Genomic DNA, 22,005 nt, shown 5'->3' with positions numbered 1-22,005 from the left:
GTTCACATGTAACCCTGCAATTTTTAGGTTTTCACTTCAGGATGAATTTTGTTGTGCAAAAACTGTGGGATTATGCATCTGAACTTTTATCCAGGCAATTTATTGATTATATTGAGAGTCTTGTAGCAGAAAATACTGGACTGTGTGAAAGGAAATACAGTGTAGCACACTCAGTAATTGACACTTTCCTATGGTCTATTAAATAGTTTACTTGAAGTGCAGTTAAGATTTTATTTTGTTTCCCGGTAATGCTTTAGCTTTCAAAGCTCTTCACTTTGATGAAGGGCTACCTATATTCACTTCATGCCTTTTTATTATGGACTATCTATATTCATTTCATGCCCTTTGCATACTTTACTATAGGGTGTTTACATTTACTTTGTTAGTGTATGTAACTGTTAAATATGTTTAGGATAAAATTAATGCAATTGAAGAGTTTCAGGTATACAATCTATTGTTACCTGAAAATTCTACAAATGTAGTGAACAAGTATCAACTTCAGTATTGCTGAACTTGACTGAAAAAATCAATTTTCATGCCATCCAACGAATGTGTCTATTTGCAATGAAAACCACTAATTTTCACAGTTTAACACTGCATGAAAAAATTTGTGTTTGAACTATAAAAATTAACTACAATTAATTTTAAATTATGTACCTGACTCTGTGCATGCACTAATACTTATTGTCATGAGTAGCCTTTGTAATACATTAAATTCAGTGCAGTTCCTCCTCTAGAAGATTGAAGAGCAAGAGGACTCCAGAGGTAAGAACACATTAATGAAGCAAGTATGCTTCTACTGATTAATAAACATTAAAAAACTTAACCATATGTAAACTAATTACTGTTTCAATTTTTTTTAATAAAGTGAACTAATATTTTAAATTCACAAATCTCTGGCTAGACTGAGCTCCCTCATTTCACTTCTGTGCAGGAAAAACAGACCAGTGCTTCCTAATGTTTGCAAGTATCAGAAATTTGGATCTACTCCATTTCACTTTCCAGTCTTGGAAAAACTATGTCTACATGGGCATGGAAGAGGCAAATTGTGATGTTTATAAGCCCCCTGGTAGAATGTGAGAGGGAGACATTGCCAACTGAGAATACAAGTGGTGTGATATTCTATGGGCTCAACTGGTAAAGATGTAAACCCTGAAACACCAGCAAGAACAGCAGTCCTGCAGAGCCCAGGTAACACAACTTGCATTAAACATGGTAAGGCAGTTTCAAAAAGTCTGCGTTGAAAAACAGACTAGAGGCCAGATGTTTATATAACAGAATCACCTAGAGATATTTCTGGACCATATTACATAGTTTAAACTAGGTATGATTATAAGGCCATAAAGGCTGCTTATGATCTTCTACTCTTAGCCATAAGGCCATAAAGTAGCCATTTCAGAAATGAAAAATTAATGTTACGGCTACTGGAATTTTTATTTCATGACTGAGGCCAAGTACAGAAGTACACTGAGTCTTATATGTAATTTCACGAATATGGTGCCTAAGAGTTGTGTCCTGGGAAGAAATGTTACCTTTGAAAACCACTAGTCACATCTCTTTAGGGACTAGTTTTCCTATTGCATAAACACCTAACAGTAAATATCTGTGATGAAAGCAAGGCCTTGACTTTTTTCACTTGTCATTTTAGTGCATTTAGTGGTGGGGTGTGTGTACACAAACGGATCTGTTAAGACTACTCAGCAACTTTTGAATCTTACTGTATTCAAATAGAAATACAACAAATGCTTATGTGTCTCCTCTATTAGATACCCCTCCACCTGGTCTAAAAGCACCATAAACGTTCCAGTCAGCCAGAAAAACTCTCACTGCATTTGTTAAGGAAAGGTTTTGCTTGCTTTAAGTAGCTGTAAATGTCAGTCACCTGGAGAGAGGAGTGAAACTGTAACTAGTTAAAGTATGACAGCAATGGTTGTACTATTACCGTAAAAAGCCATAAGGTTATTTTTAAATAAATAAAAATACAAAGATAAGATAGAAGTGACATTAAAAAACAATCAACAAATTTAAAACCACAGTACTGTTAAGGACAAACACACAAGCACTGATAAGCCTCTGAAAAACAAAATCTAACATGATAGTCACATGAACTTTTACATGTTCCTGAAAGCAAAAACCCCCAGAAGATTAACTAGGAAAAGCTAATGAACCATTTTCAGAGTCAACCTCCTTATGCCAGTAGAGCACCAGTCTCAAAGAGATCTGTCAAAAAAAAGTAGTAACTTTTCAGATGGAGGTTAAAATAACTTGGGAGTATTTTGATCACTTACTCAGGCCTTTTGATCCCATGTCGTCAGGGACCTCCTGCAGAGTAGTCCCCAGAGGGCAAGCAATAAAAAGACAATCACAAAGAAAATAATTGTCAGTAATATATAAAATTGGCGCTACGACAGGAGACAGTTCCCAGAACATCACAGGGAAAAATAAGTCTATAGGATTCGACCTGACTGGCACGTGAAGTGTAATCAGTAATGCAAATGGCAGAGAACAGAGTTTGTTTTGAACCTGGTCTGAATCAGCAAATTTATCCAACTGCTTTTTGAGAAGACACTTCTTTTTTTTTTGTGATAGCAACAACAATGAAAATCAAAGTAATCTCTCATCATTAGGAAAAATCAAATTAGAATTAATGACTTTGAAGAACCAGTCTAAAGGGACAAATTTGAGAAGCTGGCAAGCTCCATCATACTTTCATCGTTGCTGTGCCTTCTCCTCCAAGTCAGAAAGAAGGATGCATCACTGACAGCACTGGAAGGCAGTTAACCCCTCCAGTTATTCAACAGTATTGCCCAATTTATTTTAAATTGGGATACTCTGGTGTTAAATTTTATTTTAACAGCAAACAAACGTTTGCATTGATTTTGTAGATTGGTTTGCCATTGGCACTGCAAGCTCCTTAGCCTGTTGCAGCTCATGAAACTGTCTCCATGGTAACACCCTACTGCAATCTAGCAGGCCCTTCTACTGTGCTTCGCTCTCCATCGAATGCCACATACTTACGGTCAATATCACTGGTTTCCTGCTCACTCTGGTCCTTGTTCTTGTAGAAGGGAAATTTTCGGGAAAAGAGGTTCTTTTTACGCTTGTCATTGAATGACTGCTGAAGAAGAGAAGGAGGGGCAAAACAAAGGATGTCTAATGTCTGTGTGAACAAAGGCCCAGACCAGCAGCTTTGCGGAAGCTGACTCCTACAACCACATTATGCAGTGCATGTTTCAGCTTAACACTATTTCCACAGCTCATGAGAAATAGAGATCAGGATCACAACTTTGCTCATACCCTCTGTATTTCACATGCTTAGTACTGAAATAACTGTAGGGTTAGGTTCAGGCTGGGTCATTCTATGCAGCCTGACCTGTATTTCACAAATTTAGGCTTGCTGGGGGTGTAAAAAAACCTAAAAAACAAGGCTGCTGTAAGATGGCCAAACCATAATAACTCAAAGTCAATTAAATCACTAATATTATCTCATATAGGTGTTACAATATTAAAAAAAAAAAAAAGCTGAGGCTTCACACATGCTTTTGCAAACAGCTGATATTATAACAGCACGCCAGAAGTGTTTGCCAGTGTTACGCATTTGCAAAGGCAAAACTGTAAATACTTTGTTGACAACTGCTAAATAACAGCTCATAAAGTAAAATGGAAGTTAAAAGCTGCGTTGTGCCAACTGCTCTTACAATGAAACTAAGTAACAGTGAAATAGGAAAAAAAAGAAAAAAGGAACGTGTCCAGCTAAAATACCCAAATAATTAAAAAAAACCAAACCCCAAACCTTCATTTGTTTCAATGTTTCATAATTGCAATCCTTTGCAAGTTCACTGAAAGCAATTACTTCACGCTATTCTGCATTCCAATATCTTTCAAAAGAGACAAACTAATTTCAATTGTTTATTGTGGCAATTATGTTTTTCAAGGGTGACTTTATAATCACCATGTGAAAACCTCTGTATATCAAGGATCACGTTCAGCAACTTTCAACATTTAATTGCTCATGTTGCTGAAGAATTTCTGCATCTCAGTGGCTGCAGACAATTTTAGAGTTACCTACATAGACATATACACCCATATGAATATAAACTATTACTGTGCTCTGGTCCAAGCGATGGAGAGCATTGATGTGTTTTCATTCATTTACAGGTATGTCCACAGGTATAATTAACACAGAACTTAGTATTATCTGCCATGTTTTCTGCTGAAGACATTATGTGACTACAGCATCTTTAATTTGCTGTTCCAAGTCAATAAAGAGACTTAATGTATATATAAATCAGTAATGTTTTTATTGCAATTATGCCCAGATCTAGAACTAACACAGATAGCTTAAAGCCAGCTGAAATTTCTTTTCATCTTTAGGCATACGTGAATCATCTGACCAGTTTTGCCAAGATATGAAATTTGTCATGTTTTTGTCATTTGGTTTGCAGAAACTGCCATGGGAAGGACAGCAAAAGTAGGAAAGCATTCAGCTTGGTTTTGAGACCCTGTGCTGCAGGGGGACTGTTTATTTCTAAGCTAAGCTAAGCAGAGCCTGTGTGCAGCAGAAAGTAATAAAAGTGCCACAGAAACATTTTTTAAAAGCTACTATAAAAAAAATTCATACATTTAAGACTCTATTAACAGCTATTTCTAAAATTTGAAGCATGTTAACTTTCAAGTGATTGTTTCTCTCTCTTCAGCCAGTGTGAGTTCATCTTCCTCTATTATATGAGATACAGCTGCAAAAAGGTATATCATCTTTCCAACCAGCATTAAGTATGGAATAAAACACAGTCACAAATAGGGGTCAAACAGGACAAAGTTTTTTCCAATGGTGGGCCACCTTCTCTGCTACAATTGCAAAATTAGCACTCGACCTTCCAAAAGAGAATGCCTATAGTACAACACAAAAGTTGCATCCTGCTACAGGACTAACAACCCTTCTGGTCATCTGCTTTAATAGAGACTTGCTTGGCAACAGCAGATACTGAAACATCCAGTGACGTTTGCATTACCAATTTTTTAAAAAAAATTACTTAAAATTACCAGGTATTAAAGAGATACGTGGTACCATGGGAGCATGATCAGTGACACTGAGCTCTGGAAATAGCAATACTGTGCTAAGGAGGAAATCCATAAAACCTTTAATTGGCTTGCATCTGTGTTCAACTAAAACAGTTGTTCCACTGTAAGAATTGGTAAATTACCTGCCTGACACATGAACAAAATATCTAGTTTTGAGCCAATCATATGCTTTCAGGAACCATAGCTGGCATGGGCAAAGTTTTAGGTTATGGTCCTCCTGACCTCTTCCATCTGAAGTCAAGTCATTGCAATTGATTTCTCACAATGAGAGAGTTTATAGTATCTACAGAAAAAGGGCAACAAAGAAATATATCCAAAGGAGATCTTTGCTCAGTATGCTGTAATGTGAATTTCAAGAAGTGGAAGTCTCACAACTATATAATTGTTTCATTTGGGCAAGTCCTTCAGTTTGGTAAAAAGAGACATGAATGTAACAAAGCTAAAATGTGCAGTTCAGCTGAAGTAGTGAGACTCTGCAATTTGTACAGTTAGAATAAAAGGAGTGGCTGATTTATTGTACTTCATAAAACATAATCAGGTTCTTCACTGTAGTTTTGAACATATTTCGTAACAATAATTATTTTAACTTTCTGTACACTGTCTTACTGAGCTAATATTAAATTTTATATACTGCATGTATAATGGTCAGAGTCAGTTCCATTACCCCCCCCAAAAAAGAGAAAATAAAAGTATTATACTGATTTTGCAAAAAAAAAGATTAGCCAAAAGATTTTTTTTAAAAGATACCATGATTACAAAACGCTAGAGGGATTTGCTTATTAGTTGAAAATGCATAGTAATTGCATTACATTTTTCATAAGCCCACTGCAAATCATACACAGGCATCATAAGCAAGAATATATTAAACCAGAAGCAGCACAGGAAATGAGATAAATGTGTATATGAAAGGAAAAAAACAAGAAAAAAATGTAGCCATTTCTGCTCCAGATTTTTTAGCTTTCCTTAAAATGAAAGGAATGTGGATTTTAGTGTTAGCTATCACTAGGGTTATTCTTCAAGGTCTTAATGTAGAAATTTTCAAAAACTGTACAAAATTGGTATTTCATCCTGTTCATGGAGTATTAGCATATACAGACACAGGGAGGGACACAGTCCACGAGGACATGTATGGTGCAGACAACTTACTGGGAAAACTATCACCGTGACAAATACAGGAAGAATACTTTAAGGACAAACTCCGATGTTAAAACATGTACAGCTGAAGCAAAAGATTGTGAACAGTGTAAGTGCGTTTGCAAAATGAAATGTTACTAAAGAAAAAGAACTGCAGTTCTACATCAATGGCAAGCGTAGTTGCTTTTCCACTCAGTATTCCGTGCGTATCTTTGGTGCTGTGCTGGTACACAGGGACTGTGCACCGGCTCCACTATTGTCAGAACGCTACTTCAAACACGTCATTAATTAACTGTTTGCAGTTTATTTGTAGACAAACTACAAAACCATGCAATTACCTTTCAAAGAACATGGTAACATTTGAAAAATTACTTAATATAATGAAAAGAATCTGAAGTATTTAAGCATTTTCTTTATGTGACTTCTAAAGAGCGAACTCAAATTACCATGTCAGTTGATAACATTTTATTCCAATACCAAAATATGATCGCACCAAAACAGAAAAAAACTGCAAATAATCCACTAAATCTCCAAGGCAGTAACATAATTGTGCATCAGAAAGTAGCAAGAGATATTAATTTCCTTTTAAATTAATTCTTATAAGGGAAAAATTCTTTAATAACTGAAACCTTTGCCATGTAGCAGAGGGATGTACATATGGACTTGACAGTCTTTTACTTTAAAGTCCTACACTATCAGGATAAAATACTGAGGCTTTAATATTCCCTCAGGAGCTTAAAGTATGTTTCAGATTTTTAAAAATTACAATATATTATTACTTTAGAAGGCTCTTACACCTAAAATGCATATGCTAAGTCTTGAAATTACTAGTTACATACTAATGGTAGAAACTGAAAGGTTGTGAAATTCTTTCTCAAATTTCAGAACAACCAAAACATTGCAAAAAAGCCTCACCCTCAAAATAATAAAAATATTTGGCTGCTGTGCCATTATGAAATTGCTATAATTTTATCTGCAAACATTCCTATTACTACTTAAGTACCCTCATTGCTTTCTCACCACTCATTTCCATCACACATATTGGAATAGTGTATTGTGCAGTGAACTGCACTGACTAAAATTAAAACGAGGATTTCTTTTAGATTGGGTTATTTTTCATCTACACTGGCTATTTTATATGATTAAAGCACATTTAGATCAGCATTTGCACCAACAGAGAGTGGCAGTGAGTAAAACCAGCTGTGAGCTGTATGGCCTTGAGTTTTGTTGGCCTGTGCCCTTCCATGAAATTCTTTAAAGCTTCTATATCAATAACCTTAACAAAGAAGTGACTTTATGCTGTCTGGGTAACATGTACTTTGTAAAGCCTCACTTCATCAGAGGGATCCTGTTGAGCTTTACTTCCTTGTTTTCTAGATGCATTAAAAGAATTTTACTTTTTCTGAAAACTGGTAGCAAGTCCCTTCTCAAATAAAGGGAGTCCAGGAGTACAAACCATACTCAAGTACTACATGGCTCTATAAACAGCACTTGCAGAGCTATTAGAAATGGAACTATTCAATACTTGATTAGTATATACATCTCCTACTACATTACAGTATTAATAGGAATGTATATTTCTATGCCAATTCTTTAAACAATTTGCAGTGTTTTGGCAATTAAAAGTCTGCTTTGGTGCTCAGAATTATTTTATTTCTATTTGACAGAATTTAGTCTTTTCACTCAAATTTGAAACAGTCTCCACACATAAATCACTGAAAAATGTTACCATTCACAATGTAATTAGCACTTCATTAACTCACCCCTTTATCTCCTCTTGCTTTGGAATTGAATTTCACTGTCTTTAAACGGGCTCGTTCTTTTTTCTCAACTCTACCACAAAAACATACACAAAAGCCGTAGAATCAGCAAAACTCCAGAACTTCATGTTACTGCTTGTTACAACATTAAGTGTATTGGTGTACCTTTCGTATATACATTTTTATTGCTTATGACACATTCAGAAAATGGAAGCCTGCTAATGGAAAACTGTATTATAAAAGCAGGGAATTATTTCTCAAATTACGAGGCTGTGAGAGTATTTTGTGGCTAGATATGTTCAATAAATCCGGAGGGTGCAAAGAGAAAACACTACATAGTAAGCGACTGGCCTCAGCTATCGGTCAACAGCAGATACTAGGATTCAGAGCACCTAAACTCTGAGTCTCTAGTAGCCAACAAACACCTCATCTCCATTGACTCTGGTTGCCAAAGAATGATCTTCCAGATTTCCAGGTTCTGGGTAGAAAGACTTCATGATAGTGTCATAACTTGAATAAAATTCGCTTTGCACCTTTTCATACATAAATGGTGTACTGTTATTAAAAGTACATATAATGTTATTAATCCCATAATTTGTTTACACTGAGAACAGCACACATGAGACTGGATGTGACTCTTAGTGCCATGGTCTAGTAACCACGGTGGTAGTGGATCAAGGGTTGGACTTGATGATCTCAGAGGTCCCTTCTAACCCATCTGATTCTATGATTCTATGATTAACAACAAAGAGAAAAGCACATACAATATATTTATTAATCATATCAGATGTATAACAGCAGACATCTCAAAGTCAATAAAGTATGACATACCTCCGTTTGCTTGGGATAACTCCAATTTCATCACTTTCTCCATCTGGAGTTACCTGCCGTGCTTGCCACCATTCATCATCAGAAGCATTAATGACATGGAGAATATCACCAAATTTGAAGTTCAATCCTTGACTAGGAAGGCCACTATCTTTAGTCTTGTCATAATCAAAAAGAGCCCTACATTGAAAAGAAAAATTTAACATAGAAAAAAGCAAAAGACAGGAGAGTATGAATAGTACAAAATATGAAGCAAGTTGCCTGTGTTGTTCATAAATGATTGCATCCTTCTGATAGGTATTTATAAGAAGGTTGAATGCACTCTCATACACAGAGAGAGAGAATACATTGTACAGTACAGTACCCACACACACTTCTAAGTTTCAATGAATGAGAAAAAACTTCATCCAGAGCAAAGCTCTAGTGCTTTGCAAAAGGTCTATAGAAGGTACCTCCTGCAATTCAATAAGTACTTTGCAAAAAACAAGCTACATGTCAGCCTAGGATAAAAAAGACAAGCAAGTATTTGAAGCATAAAGCACCATCAAAAGTTCTGTAATGTACACTGTTTTATATCAAGTTATAAACTGAAATTATTTTAGCAAATAAAACGTACTGTCTTTAAAATGAAAGTCAATATCCTGCTTGCAGGGAAAAAATAACTTAGAAATGTGATCTGATCACCACTTTGCTACTGCAGTACCCAAAGGCAAAGAACCTTATGTGAATTCTTTTGGAAAATTCTCAACCATTTGAAGAGAGTCTCATCCTTTTTCCTAAGGTAAGACTGTTTTCAGTAATAGGCACTCGCAATAGCTGAGCAGCAGCTGCGTGACTACAGTTTTATTAACATTCTCTCTGCCAGCAAGGTTGGTTTATGCAAGCCCACTATTACCCTACCCACAGTCACGCCTGCTTTGTACTGACTCCTGTTCCCATCCTGGCTTATGAAAGCACAATTGTCTGGAAAGGCACACGATCCACCACACTATGGAACTGAGCTGGTTTAGAAGTAATGTCTTTTCTCCATGTTGGATCATTTTATATCTGGACCAGTTCCCTGAGGAACTGAAGAGATCTGCAGCATGCTTCCCCCAGCACAACTGAGGGTTTAGAGAGGATGTAGAAATGAATGATGACAGGAGCCCCTTAGCAAACTGCAAGGGCTACTACTCCTAAGATTCTGCCCTATAAAGGACTCTTCTTTTTCATTTCAAAAAGATGCATGAATCTATGTAAAGTGTGTGCTCATATGACACAGTCAAAAAAGTCCTCAACTTTATTTCATCTTCCAGGTCATGACTGTCAGTGCTGCACTTTCTAAACAATACCTGATCTCAACTTACTTGATACCAAGCCCATCACAAAGTAGTACCATAGATTACAATGTGATAACTTAAAATGGTGTCATTTTTCTTGTCCAAATTCAGCTGGTTTCTTTATCTCAAACACTGGTCTTACATAACTTTTTCTGCTTGGTTTTTAATATTGAAGAATTTTTTTAACCCCTGTAAGTACCTGTTTGCTCCAAAAATGTACTTGTGGATTTTGCCTTTCCAAAGCACTGAGTGTATTTCTTTATGTTTGAACTGTATTTGTTCATAATCGATGACAAATTGTTTACAGGGGAAAAATTAAAAATCTTCTGTCAGATCAATTTATCTTCAGCATCTATTGCAAAACCAGAGCTGAGACACCAGGTCTTCCCTGGGCCATAAAAAGTATCAAAAACTTTTCCTAAAGGATTAAAGGTTTTAATAAATAGTTTCTAATTGTCTAGCACAAGACAGAAATTTTAAAATGGCTTCAAAATATTTGCTCTCATGATACACAGAGACCTATATTACAACATGCAATACCTTTAATTTCAGTTTATTAAAAAATTTAGGCTTTCGATTTTGAAATAGCTTGGAGATTGGAATACCACCTTCCTTCAGCAGTGCAACCTTCATGTTAACATCTTTTGGTTTAATTCCATAATGTAGTTGAGATATTCTGATTATTTAAAAAAAAATAAGAACCCTTTTTTTCTTTGAAATCACCAAAATACTGCAGATAAGAAAATTATACACACAATAGTTATTCCTCCACATTTACTCTGTACATGTTTGTTCAAGAGACACTCTGGACAAATCTTATTTCATATCTCAAAATAAATTGCACATCATCCATTATGTACTTTTCAGTGCAGATTCAAGCTGTATACATTTTCACTGAATTAATTACATGCATCATGAAATTCATTTCCTGAGACTTCTTGTTAGCATTCAGGCAATGATTTCTACCAGCACTACTTTTAACTTCTATTTTTTAATTTGAAAATAAACTTACATAAGCAGTGAGAGCAGGGCCTAACAGCATTAACATGTGTGTTGACTGCATGAGAAAAAATACACAGGAGTGAAATGGAAGCACACTTGGATAAAAACATTATTATTAACATGTGCTCTTCCAACTAGATAAGATGGTTACACAGAATGATTTTTGAACAATGAAAGGCAGTTTCATCAAATACATTTCCTCTGGTGAGGTCTCTTCAAGTTTGAAATATCAGAATCACATAGAGATGCCCAATTAAATTGCCATGAAGGCATCTCACATGTGCTTTTTGAATCTGCAGATGAATATATATATAGATATAGCTCAGATGCAAAACCAGAAACACCATACGAGAGAATCTCTCTCCTCTTTGAATAAAGATCAAAAGAAATATAAAGCAAAAAAAAGAGAAGACCATTACATCAGTACACCTGAATTAGCTGAGGGAGGGGGAGTGTGGGGGGAGAGTTAGATGTAAAAATGAAGAATTGGCTGCTGCTGCTAAATTGCTATTTTTGCTTTGCCCTCCAAGAATTGTTTGCTAGATTGCCGTTCATCATTTTTTGATATACATACAATTAAGAAGAAAAATCTCCCATTTTATTTCAAATTTTATTTTCAGGCAAACAAAACTGCCTTCTCCCTAATATTACATAACACCCCAAAAATGCTGTTTACAGGCAGACACCAAGTTTACATACAGTGATGCATCTGATTTTATTTGCTAATTTGTTACCATGATTTTGAGACATCACCAGAGATTATTTTCATAGTATTTTTATTTAATAGGTTTTCTGCAATTGTGATTGAATGCCTATAAACATTTTACTGTTGGATTTACTATTCAATTCAGCATTTTGTTACTTAATGGGCATCCTTTAAGGCATATCCAAAACCCAGCATTACTGAAAAAAGATAGCTCCAGTTACTAAAATTGGTTTTGAATTGATACAATTAAAAGTACAGTATGATTATACCAGAAAGACTTATAATAAGGAATAAGATGGATAACTAACATGTTCTGTCAGGAACTGATCCTAACCAATCTGTGAAAAGATTCATAGAAGTTACTTCAGTGTGGTCAAAATTACATGAGAAACCAGACAGAACAGATGTGAACCCATTCTGTGCATACCAAGTTGCCTACCAGTCTTTGGCAACCTTTGCTGTGATGACAAGAGCAGATCTCAGAAGCCCTAGCAGCACCCTCTGTTAAGAGATGTGGGTAGAAAAGTACTTTTGCACTTTAGATTTTTGTTCTGACTTATAACAAAGCTGATTATCAGGTCTCAAAAACCTTTCTGATATCAGGAATCACCAGTCTCCATGAAGCCTCTGCCAACAACAACCTGGAGAGTTGCAAGTTCTGCAGCAGCTGTCAAAGTCAAAAGCTCAATAGCTTCCATCAGTGGAATAAAAGCTACATAAACACAAAATGCTTGACAGGGGCTTAAAATACCAGACCAATGTGTGAACATGAGCATAAGCGGTTTAGAACCTAATCAGGCTATAGCTAACCAAGCAAAATAAAAGCATTTAGAATTGTTCAGGCTTAGTTATATGATGAGGGCTAAAGCGATAAAGCTCAGGATTATGGAAAGGAAGATCTCAGTACAATATCTATATATACATCTACCTGTGGAAATTCAAAAACATGGGTAACTTATCCCCTACTATTTAAGGCATTTATCTTTAGAGATTTAAATTTTCACTCCCAAAACATTTAAGGCAGACAAAAGTATGTATATTTCTCATGTGCTCCATGCTCTTATATTTCCACCTCCTTTTAGCCTCCTTTATGTTTAACTTGATATGAATAAATTAACAAGGTATACTTGGTTCATTTGCTTTGATGCATTTTCTCTCTTGGTTATCACGGAAAAATATTCCACAACAAAATGCCATTGGATATAGAAATGCAATTCCTATACAAGCCAAGAATACAACCAAAGTAAGCTAAAGGAAATAAGATGGAAATCTGACAAACCTTAAGCAAGGGAAGACTATAAATTTGAACTCAAGTACTGAACAAGGCAGAACATGAAGACTACTGTCACAAAAACACAAACTGAACTAAGCAAGTTGTTAAGGCTTCACATACACTCACCTAAAGAATAAGTGCATGTTTCTGCTGAAGGATTATCATTTCTCTCAGAGCCAGAACAGAAAGGCAATAATAGCAGCACTCTTCAAAGTTCATATAGTGTTCTCAGGGCTATTACTTCTTTTTCAGCTATATTACATTTATCAACCTAAATTATGCTTTAATATATATGCATGTAAGTGTCCATTTGTTAAATTCAATACTTCGTAATTGTATGAAAATGAAAATAGAGAAATACTAAGCCTACAGAAAAGCAGAAAAACACAGCAGCAATACCACGAAAAAGATGATTACCTGACATATAGGGATCTCTTCTGGCTGGTTCGCAAAGATCCTGATCCTGAACTAATGCTACTGTTCATCATCTGTTCCCGTAAATCATGTATTTTAGCTTCAAAACGACTGTATTCTGTAAGAAAGAGAGGCATGGCAATTAGTCTCCCCCTGAACTTTAGCAATTAAACTGAAATCACACCTGAAAAAATTATGATTAGACATAGTAAACACACAAGAAAATTATACTTTTAAATTCTGTGGGTTAAATCTATAATTCACAGTAACCATTTTTTTCCTAAGTAAGGCAAACATTTCTACTAATAATTACCAATTTCATAGTAATAAAAAGAGTGATACAGATAATTTTTAACCCATGACAATAGAAAAACTTTAGAATATACATGTGAAATACATGTTTATAACCAAGAACTATGTATTTTAAATTTTAAATGTTAAGAAATGGGAATGAAAAGTGTCTGTACTTTAAAATTACTGAATTTGAATTAGATAAAGAATTTAACACTACGAGGTGGGAAATATGGAAAACATCTTCTGAAATAAGATCATGTTCCCCTGGGAGCTCAGGAAAAGAAAAAGAACTCCAGAATTCTGGCATGAATCTCAATCCACTTGTAAACGGCATTAGAGATTCAAACTGCCCCCACAGAATTATGGACAATGTTAATCCTGGAAAAACGGATTGTGTTCTTAAGCAGTACTGTGTACTAATAAAACTAAGCTAAATGCATTTTGATTTTAGCTACAAATGCAGGCAGTAAAATAGTAATAGCTTGTTCAGGACAAACATTTCCTGAAGCGAGGTACTTACATGCTGTCAGCATAAAATATGAACTCAGAGCAAGTAAGTTTTTCCTTCAGCGGAATAGTTTGGACTTCGGGATCAACAGATCCACTTGTAAAACCTTCCTAGTCAAAGGCAACGTTCTGCAGCCACCACCTTCCCCGGGAGAACACGTGATGCCAGATTATAACAAGTCAACACTGGGAGAGCCAGGGTGTGTGAGCAGCTGCTGGACCGGGCACTGCCGAGCTGCACCCTCACCCCCTACGGGCACCACGGGCAGGCAGGAAATGCAGCACTGACACAAAGGGCTCTGAAGGAAAGAATCTTGAGAAATCTCAAAACCATGGTTCCTTCGACAGTCATCTAAACACTGTGGATGTTTTATCACATTACATTCTGCGGCCCTTTCTCCCCACAGGCTCATCACACAGTGAGCACTGGGCTTACAACAAACCACAGAAGAAAAAAAATATTCGCTACAGGAGAATAATGGGTGAACCAGTTGCTGATGCATCACTTCAATAGGTCACTACAAATCTGATGCATCTATAATTAACCCTATCCAGATCATGACAGTATGAACAGTCTCTTAAATCACCCTAACTTTTGTCCTTTAAAAAAAAAAAATAGTAGTTTTTATGATAATAGTTTTTGAAACAGCACCAAGTGCCTTTTTACAAATAAAGATCAAATACTTTACCAGCACTAAATTAGACTGATGAGGTTGTTTGACAAGAAAACGAAAACATTATTTCCAGCACTACTGATGCTATTACTAATAACAAAATAATGTAAGATAACAGGACAGTAACCTAAGAGGAATGTGAGAAAATGACATTTTTTAGAAAGCAACACCCCTTAGGGGAAGGGCTCAGTTGCAGTGAGAGAACAGCCCACTCATGCTGTGCTACTGCTGTACTGCATGGCCTTGGCTAAAGTCACCTCATTTTACTCATTTATACTCAAGAAATGATCTTTTAAGCTTCTCACCTGTTTCTTTGGTGTTTTGGAAGATTAAAGTTCTGAACATCAAATGTACAAGAATGGTAACTGAGATTTCTAACATAAAAGATTTTTTTCTGCCCCTATGTGAAAGGAAAGTAAGCATGGAAAAGACCAGATAATTCAAGTATTTTCTTGTGCTACAGCCTGTTCAGTGCTGAAAATATCTGCAGTTCTTTGCAATAGCTAGTGCAAAAAAATGCAAATTTCTGTTAAGAAACTATCATGTGTCATCTGCTGGAAGAATCAGATTTCCTCCTATGCAGCACATAGATATAAGAATTAACAGAGAAGCTATTCCCTACTATTGCTAAACTTGACTTTATCCTATATACCATCCTCAGGTTGCTGGTCTTGCAATTTCCTGTAATAATTTAATTTTTCTCATCAGAACTCCTGGGAAGCAAGAGCTGAATGAGTGACAGGGACATCTGTAGGAGTAAGAAGGAGAAGAATTTCACTATAGACACTTTTGCCATATGAATAAAGCAAAAAAGGAAACTAATGGGCTAGGACTGAGAAGGCTTTATGTTCGAAAAGAAGGAATGCCAAGAAATGTCTTGCTTAGGAGAAGCTTAAACACTGTGCAGACAGAATCTGGTGAGCTAAAATTTGAGTTATATTTGTCTTACAGAAGATGGGAGGAACAGGACTGATAGAAATCTCGAAGTCATTAGGTTTGGAGATGGAAAGTAGACAGGATTCTGTTTTTCTTAGAGAGAAACCTTAGTATTAGATACAATGGTACCGAAATTAATGCTGGAGACAGAAAATAAGACAGCAGCAGGACTCTTGAGAGTATGAGAAAAGCACAATCAGTTTGACCCAAGGGATTAGAACCTGTCCCCTGTTGAGTAAGCAGGGTTGGTTCAACTTTGGCATTATAAAGCAAAGGGAGAGCTCTGCTAATTTGTGCAGGAGATATTTCTATCTCTACTATTAAGAAGAGTTGGATATCAGCTGTCTTTTGTACCTTCAATCTCTTATTTCCTTCAGTTTATCATCCTAGATTCTCCCAAATGCTAGAGAACTGTTTTCTTTACAATTCCATTCTCTCTTATGTGCATGCATAATAATCCTATATAGTGTGTGACAAATTTGATCACATTTGTTTCCCTAAATCACAGTGAACAGCACAACAAACTTCCACATGGCTAAGTGTGACAATGTCATAAAATGCACATTTAAACATAAAATTTTTTTAAAAAGTTTTATTTTGCCACTCAAATGTTCCAGAAATGTGGAGCTAGAACAGGCACAGTGAACAAGAAGAAAAGGACACTCTTCTTTCTTGGTTACCAGGAAATTAAGAGCTTGGCTGAGACAGAATATGATTGATTTCAGGTGTAGTGTGATCAGGGTAACCAAACAGAAAGGACATAAGCTATTTAAATGAAAAAGTAAAACTGATTTTAACCCAAATGGAATAGGTTGGTCATAGGAACTCAATCTACAAATATGCTTCCAAATTCCACAGACACCAAAACACTGAGATTCTGAAACAGTATTTTAATGAGAACTACAGTGGCACAAGAAACACAGACACTCATCCAAAGAGAAATTAAAAACCCAAAGAAAACCACACAATCCAACCCCTCGTTCCTTCCAGCTAAGAATTTGATCAGGATCTGAAACCCCATGTATATACAATATCAATGAATGGGACTTAACTCAGGATCTCTTGTAATGTTCTGAATTTTAGGAAAGCTGCTGATGATATACATCAAATAAAGGGTAACAGGCAACAAGACTAACATGAAACACAGTAAAATATGAACATTAGAATAAGAGCATCTTTTCTTGTCTAGAATTTTCTCCAGTAAGTTTAGAGGCAGAGAGGGAATAGTACCTGCTACCATAACATAGACCTTGAGGAAGAACAAGTACCTGCTGCTTCAATTCATAGCGTTTGTCCAACAGTACTCCACAATCACCAAAGAAAAACCCAAAGCCTACACAGGTTTACACATAATCAGTTGTTAAGAACATAGGATGAATACATCTGAGCTCAAGTTTAAACTTCAAAATTACACTGGATAAGCAGATGGTGCAAAAGTAGACTAAATCTGCCTAGTTCGTGTCCGCACATATTCCACAGCAAGAAACAAAAAGGAGGGGGGGAAGATTAGGAAGTCCTGGAAAATTACTCTGCTCCAAAAGTGCTAAAGTGATTTCACCTAGAAAACTGTAATGTTTTCAAAGTCAATATTTATTTGAACAGAAATCAAAACTTCAGAGAAAGGCTCTGAGCAGTGAAACTCTCCTGGACTGCCTGTCTAGTGGGCAACAAGAACACACAGAAAACTGGTGAATTGTCTGTACAGGCAGGAGAAAAGAAAAACGAGGCCACAGTGAAAATGCATCTGGTCTGGAACACACAATCCAGCAAATGGGGCAAAGGAACAGAAGGCTACACAAGGGATGGAAAACCTAGCAAACAGCACAGAAGGAACAGCAACTCAAGGAAGCATGGATGTGAGTATAGGGAACAGATGGCAGCACAGCACTGAGAAGCAGAGATTCTTACATATATTGAACCCACGTAGAGCTGAAAAAGTTCACTTTAATTAAAAAAGCATGCCCCTTGCTTCCCTCTTCCCATCTGTCTATGGAAAGCCCCCCTTTAGCAGGACCCATTGGATCTGTCAAAGTAGGACTCTTGTGCTGACAATTTTATATAATACTGATTTATAGTCTTTTCTCAACTCTCAGAATACTCAATTTTCTTTTTCATGGTGCTTCCAATCAGAGAAATAGAGTCTGGTAGTCAGGATGGCCACCATCACACTGATCCTGTATTTACCTTCCATTTGTTTTTCTTTTAAAATGCAATAAAACCACCATAAATCATGTTTGAGGAGGTATTATTTTACCTGGGACAGACCACAATGCATTCCACAAGCATTGGTGGCTTTCATGCACTCTAGTGTGTAATGAGCTTGTACCTCATTAATCACTTGAAAGACTGGGTCAAGGAATTTCAAAACAGATTAGAAAAATTGCATTTGTGTTTAGTTAAGAACACTTCTCACAGACCCCGCAAAACTCAGAAGGAGACTAGGTCCAGCTTGTCACTGCTGAGGTAAATACACTAGAAATGTTGCTGAAGGCTTACCACGCATTCACCAACAATTTTATTCAGTATATTAAAGAGCAGGAGTGAGGTTTTAAAGGATTAAAATGTGTAAGCCGCCTTATAGTGTCTACCATGGCTATATATAGCAGATCCCTTTTTCTAATCTTAATGGGTCAAGTTTTGAAGATACTTTAATTGACTAATCTAGATTACTTGCAAATGAGTAGAACCAGGTACAAAACAAGCAAGAACAGAAATCTGGAAAACCAGAGCAAACTTATTTTTAAGTTTTTTGTTTGTTTTTTTTTTTTTTTTTAAATTTTATTTTATGAAATCAGGATGCACTTATCTTTTGAAGCACCTTTGTTTAATACAATCCATGTTCTCAGCTAGAAAGCAAGGGAAGCTCGGCTTTGATAAAAAACAATTACTGAAAACTAAGTTTTGCACAAACATTATTGGCTTTGGGCTACCCCAGTTGGGCTTTTACAGACAGAAGATTTACAATATATTTCAAGACAAATGTTCAGAAAACAATTTCAGCTTATGCATATGAAAATGCTACCATTTCCCAGAAGTTCCACTAGAAAACAGTCCATAGCTGCAGCATCACAAACAGAAAAATTAGCCACATGCTGGTCCTTGACTGGAGAGCTCTAACAAAAGGTTTTTTTGTTCCCTCCTTTTTTTTTTCACTCATTTGTTTTAAGGAAAAGAGAGAATGTTGTCATTATTAAATCTTATTTTCAGTAGATAAATACAATCCTTCAAAACAAAAAGAATTCATTAAAATCCACCTAAAACTGTGACTAATAAACTATGAGTATTTTTGAATAAATTTTGCACTGGAGAATCCTTATTTCCATCAATAAAACCGGAAGAATTTGTGTTAACTACCTATATCAACACTGTAGGTTCAGAAGCAGGCATTTTACAAAAAATACCTTGAAATCTTGTCTTGATGTTTTGGCTCCACCTTATCCTAATCTTACACTGATCTAGCCAATCACCTAAGAACAGAAAGCTAATCACTTAAACATCTTACCACCCTTTCAGACAAGAATTGCATATATAGAGATGGACTTGCTCAGCTGAATTACAAAGAGAAGACCAATGTACAATATAAACTCTAAATCAGGTAACTGATAACTCACAGAACAAAGGACAACTGTACTACTTAAAATTACAATTTTTCTTTTTTTTTGTATGTCAGGTGGATCCTTGGGAAACAGAAAGGGCTGCTACCCTTTTCTGCTATGACAGACGTATCTGAATGTTGCCATTTAGGGGGAAAGGTGAGGTGACTGCTGATGCCAATAGACTTTGCCTGCTTGCTTTTTCAAGGCCCTCCAAGAGCAATTAATTCATATGTAATTGCAGTAAACATTATACACACATTTAATACAGCCCAGTTCTGGTCTAGCAGAATATAACCATTAAAAAATTTAATTCACTCAATTATTTTTTATTAAATTTCAGTAGAATATTTTTTATATTTTTAATATATTTCTTTATCTATTTTCTTAATTTTAAACCCTTAAATGCATTGAAGCTATAACACAGTTAAGGCAATCTACTGGCACCTCATATCTTTCTGTAATGGCAAAATCTAACCTTCCAGAACTTCTCAATTTTGAGGTAACATTATTGTTATGTCATACTGAAAACACATAAGAATACCTCAGATGACCTTTTAATTTGAATGAACATCACAATGGATGCCAATGTGAAATGGAGAGCCCTCCAAGAGCTGTACACCTCTGCACAGTCCTATACTTCCCCCTTGCTGCTCCTCTCCTCACTACATTCCCTTCAAGCACCAAGACTCTCATGTTCCTGTATCCCTGCTATGTAACATGATCATAATTTTGACCACCTCTGAATCTCCACTCCCAGGAGACAAACTGCCTAGTGTTTCCTCTCCTTCTTCCACACTAACATGACAATTTTTCCTTGCCATCTTACCTCTGCAGAAAACCCAGTGACACAGCAGTGTGGCACTGAGGTCTCTGCAGAGCCAGGGAACAAAAGGAAAATGAAACGGATAGGAAACCTCTACAAGTTAAAATGGGTTATCAAAACACTTTTGCGTACTGAAGCAACATCACTTATTTTGAAATTGCTGTAGGTTTTTAGTTTTCAGAGGAATTTAGTTTCCAAAGGAATTCAAGGTAAAGCCTTTAATTCATGAATGATGTCTTGAGTGAGATAGAAATTTGTAGTACAAGCAGGGAGAGTAAGGGGGGAGACTAAGGAAAAGCTTCCAAACCAAGAGGAAAATGAGAACAGCATCCTGACTTTCCGACCACACTTCTGCAGGATAATTCCCATTTCACAAACTCCTGCTCTTGTCCTACCATGGACCCCTCCTCTGCAGATTCCAGCCCTAAGAGGTCCAAACCCACTGATCTCTGCAATTAGGGAGACTCTCTATCCACATCCACATGCATGTACGTGCCACAGAAGGATGTACCAGTACAACCCAGTAGGTAACAAGATTACAACAGTAGCTCCTGGGTATGTTGCAAGATAAAGCCTGGAATCTACAAAGATAAAGTGTAAGTCAGTTGAGTGCAGCTGTGGTGCTACACAAGTGGTGCATGAGCCACTTCTGTAAACAGGAGAACATTCACATTCCCTGTTTGGCTTTTAGCTATCCCGTGCTGGTAAGTTGTTGAAATTTGATTCAGTGCAGTAGAAAAATTCTGTAAGGCTTCTCTCAAATCCACTGAGCACTGCTGGAAACTAAATGAATGCCAAGAAGAATATTTTTAGGAATGTGATTACATCTGTTTTCACCCAATTCTATAACCAAGGAACATTTTGGAGATTTAAGGGAAAATAAGTCAGCAGTTACATAATTTGAGACCAGATTAAAAAAAAATAAATCAATTTTATTCAGCCATGTTAGCCTACCCAAGTCCAGTAACTAGTGTTTGATAAACCATGGACATGAAGAGACAGATATGGAAAATTCAACTCTTTGCATGAGACTTTTCCAGTGATTAATTTTTCTACAGCCTAACTCAAGCATTCCAATGAGAGAACTGCTTGCAGAAATCCACTTTTCCCAAAGACTTGAGGAGAAAGACAAATGGGAAATTTCTGATCGGAAAATAGGAAATGTAGTAGGATGTAAAAACATAAGTTAGCATTCCCCACCACATCTATGAACACACAAGCTGTCATATACGATTACAGGGAGTGAAGTCAGCCGGTCCCAAGTGTCTTCCAAATGCTCCTATCATACTGAATCTCTTTATTCAGTTATAATGAACCCTGATGGATGTCTAGAATCCCCTTGATCTGTCCTAGCTGTCAGCATTCGTACAAAATCCTGCTGGATTTATAAATACAAATAAAATACATTTGCAATACAAGCAGTTATAACTGATGCTCTCCATCTTTATGAAGACATTTGAAAAACAGCAATGATGAAATTTCCGAACGCTTCATTTTAATACTTGTTAACCTTTTTCTGAATGGCAAAAACTAAAAGCTGAAATAATTCTATGCAAACACACACATATGTAAAAAAAAAGTTTGCCAACTTAAATGAACCAAGTGAGGGGGAAAAGAAAACTGTGGGCAACCATAATTCAGGAAATATGAAGATGAC

At 36.2% G+C, this 22,005-nt stretch overlaps 1 protein-coding gene across 32 annotated transcripts in view; it reads right to left on the bottom strand.

The window, feature by feature from the left end:
• DLG1 (discs large MAGUK scaffold protein 1) overlaps positions 1–22,005 on the bottom strand; it is a 143,523-nt gene that overhangs the window by 12,570 nt on the left and 108,948 nt on the right. For 12 of the 32 annotated variants that reach the window (XM_032698419.1, XM_032698427.1, XM_032698428.1 and 9 more), the window contains 4 exons: positions 13,522–13,636; positions 8,808–8,984; positions 7,980–8,049; positions 2,289–2,322 (listed from right to left, as the gene is read on the bottom strand). In XM_032698419.1, the coding sequence (XP_032554310.1) occupies positions 2,289–2,322; positions 7,980–8,049; positions 8,808–8,984; positions 13,522–13,636 (396 nt within the window). Of the gene's footprint in view, positions 1–2,288; positions 2,323–3,018; positions 3,119–7,979; positions 8,050–8,807; positions 8,985–13,521; positions 13,637–22,005 lie in introns of all 32 variants that reach the window. The other 20 variants (XM_032698414.1, XM_032698416.1, XM_032698421.1 and 17 more) reach the window with 3 other exon arrangements.

Source organism: Chiroxiphia lanceolata, chromosome 10 (genome assembly GCF_009829145.1).
Source record: "Chiroxiphia lanceolata isolate bChiLan1 chromosome 10, bChiLan1.pri, whole genome shotgun sequence".
Classification (NCBI taxonomy): domain Eukaryota; kingdom Metazoa; phylum Chordata; class Aves; order Passeriformes; family Pipridae; genus Chiroxiphia; species Chiroxiphia lanceolata.
The sequence above is the reverse complement of the archived record's forward strand: the minus strand, read 5'-3'. Positions and strand labels throughout refer to the sequence as shown.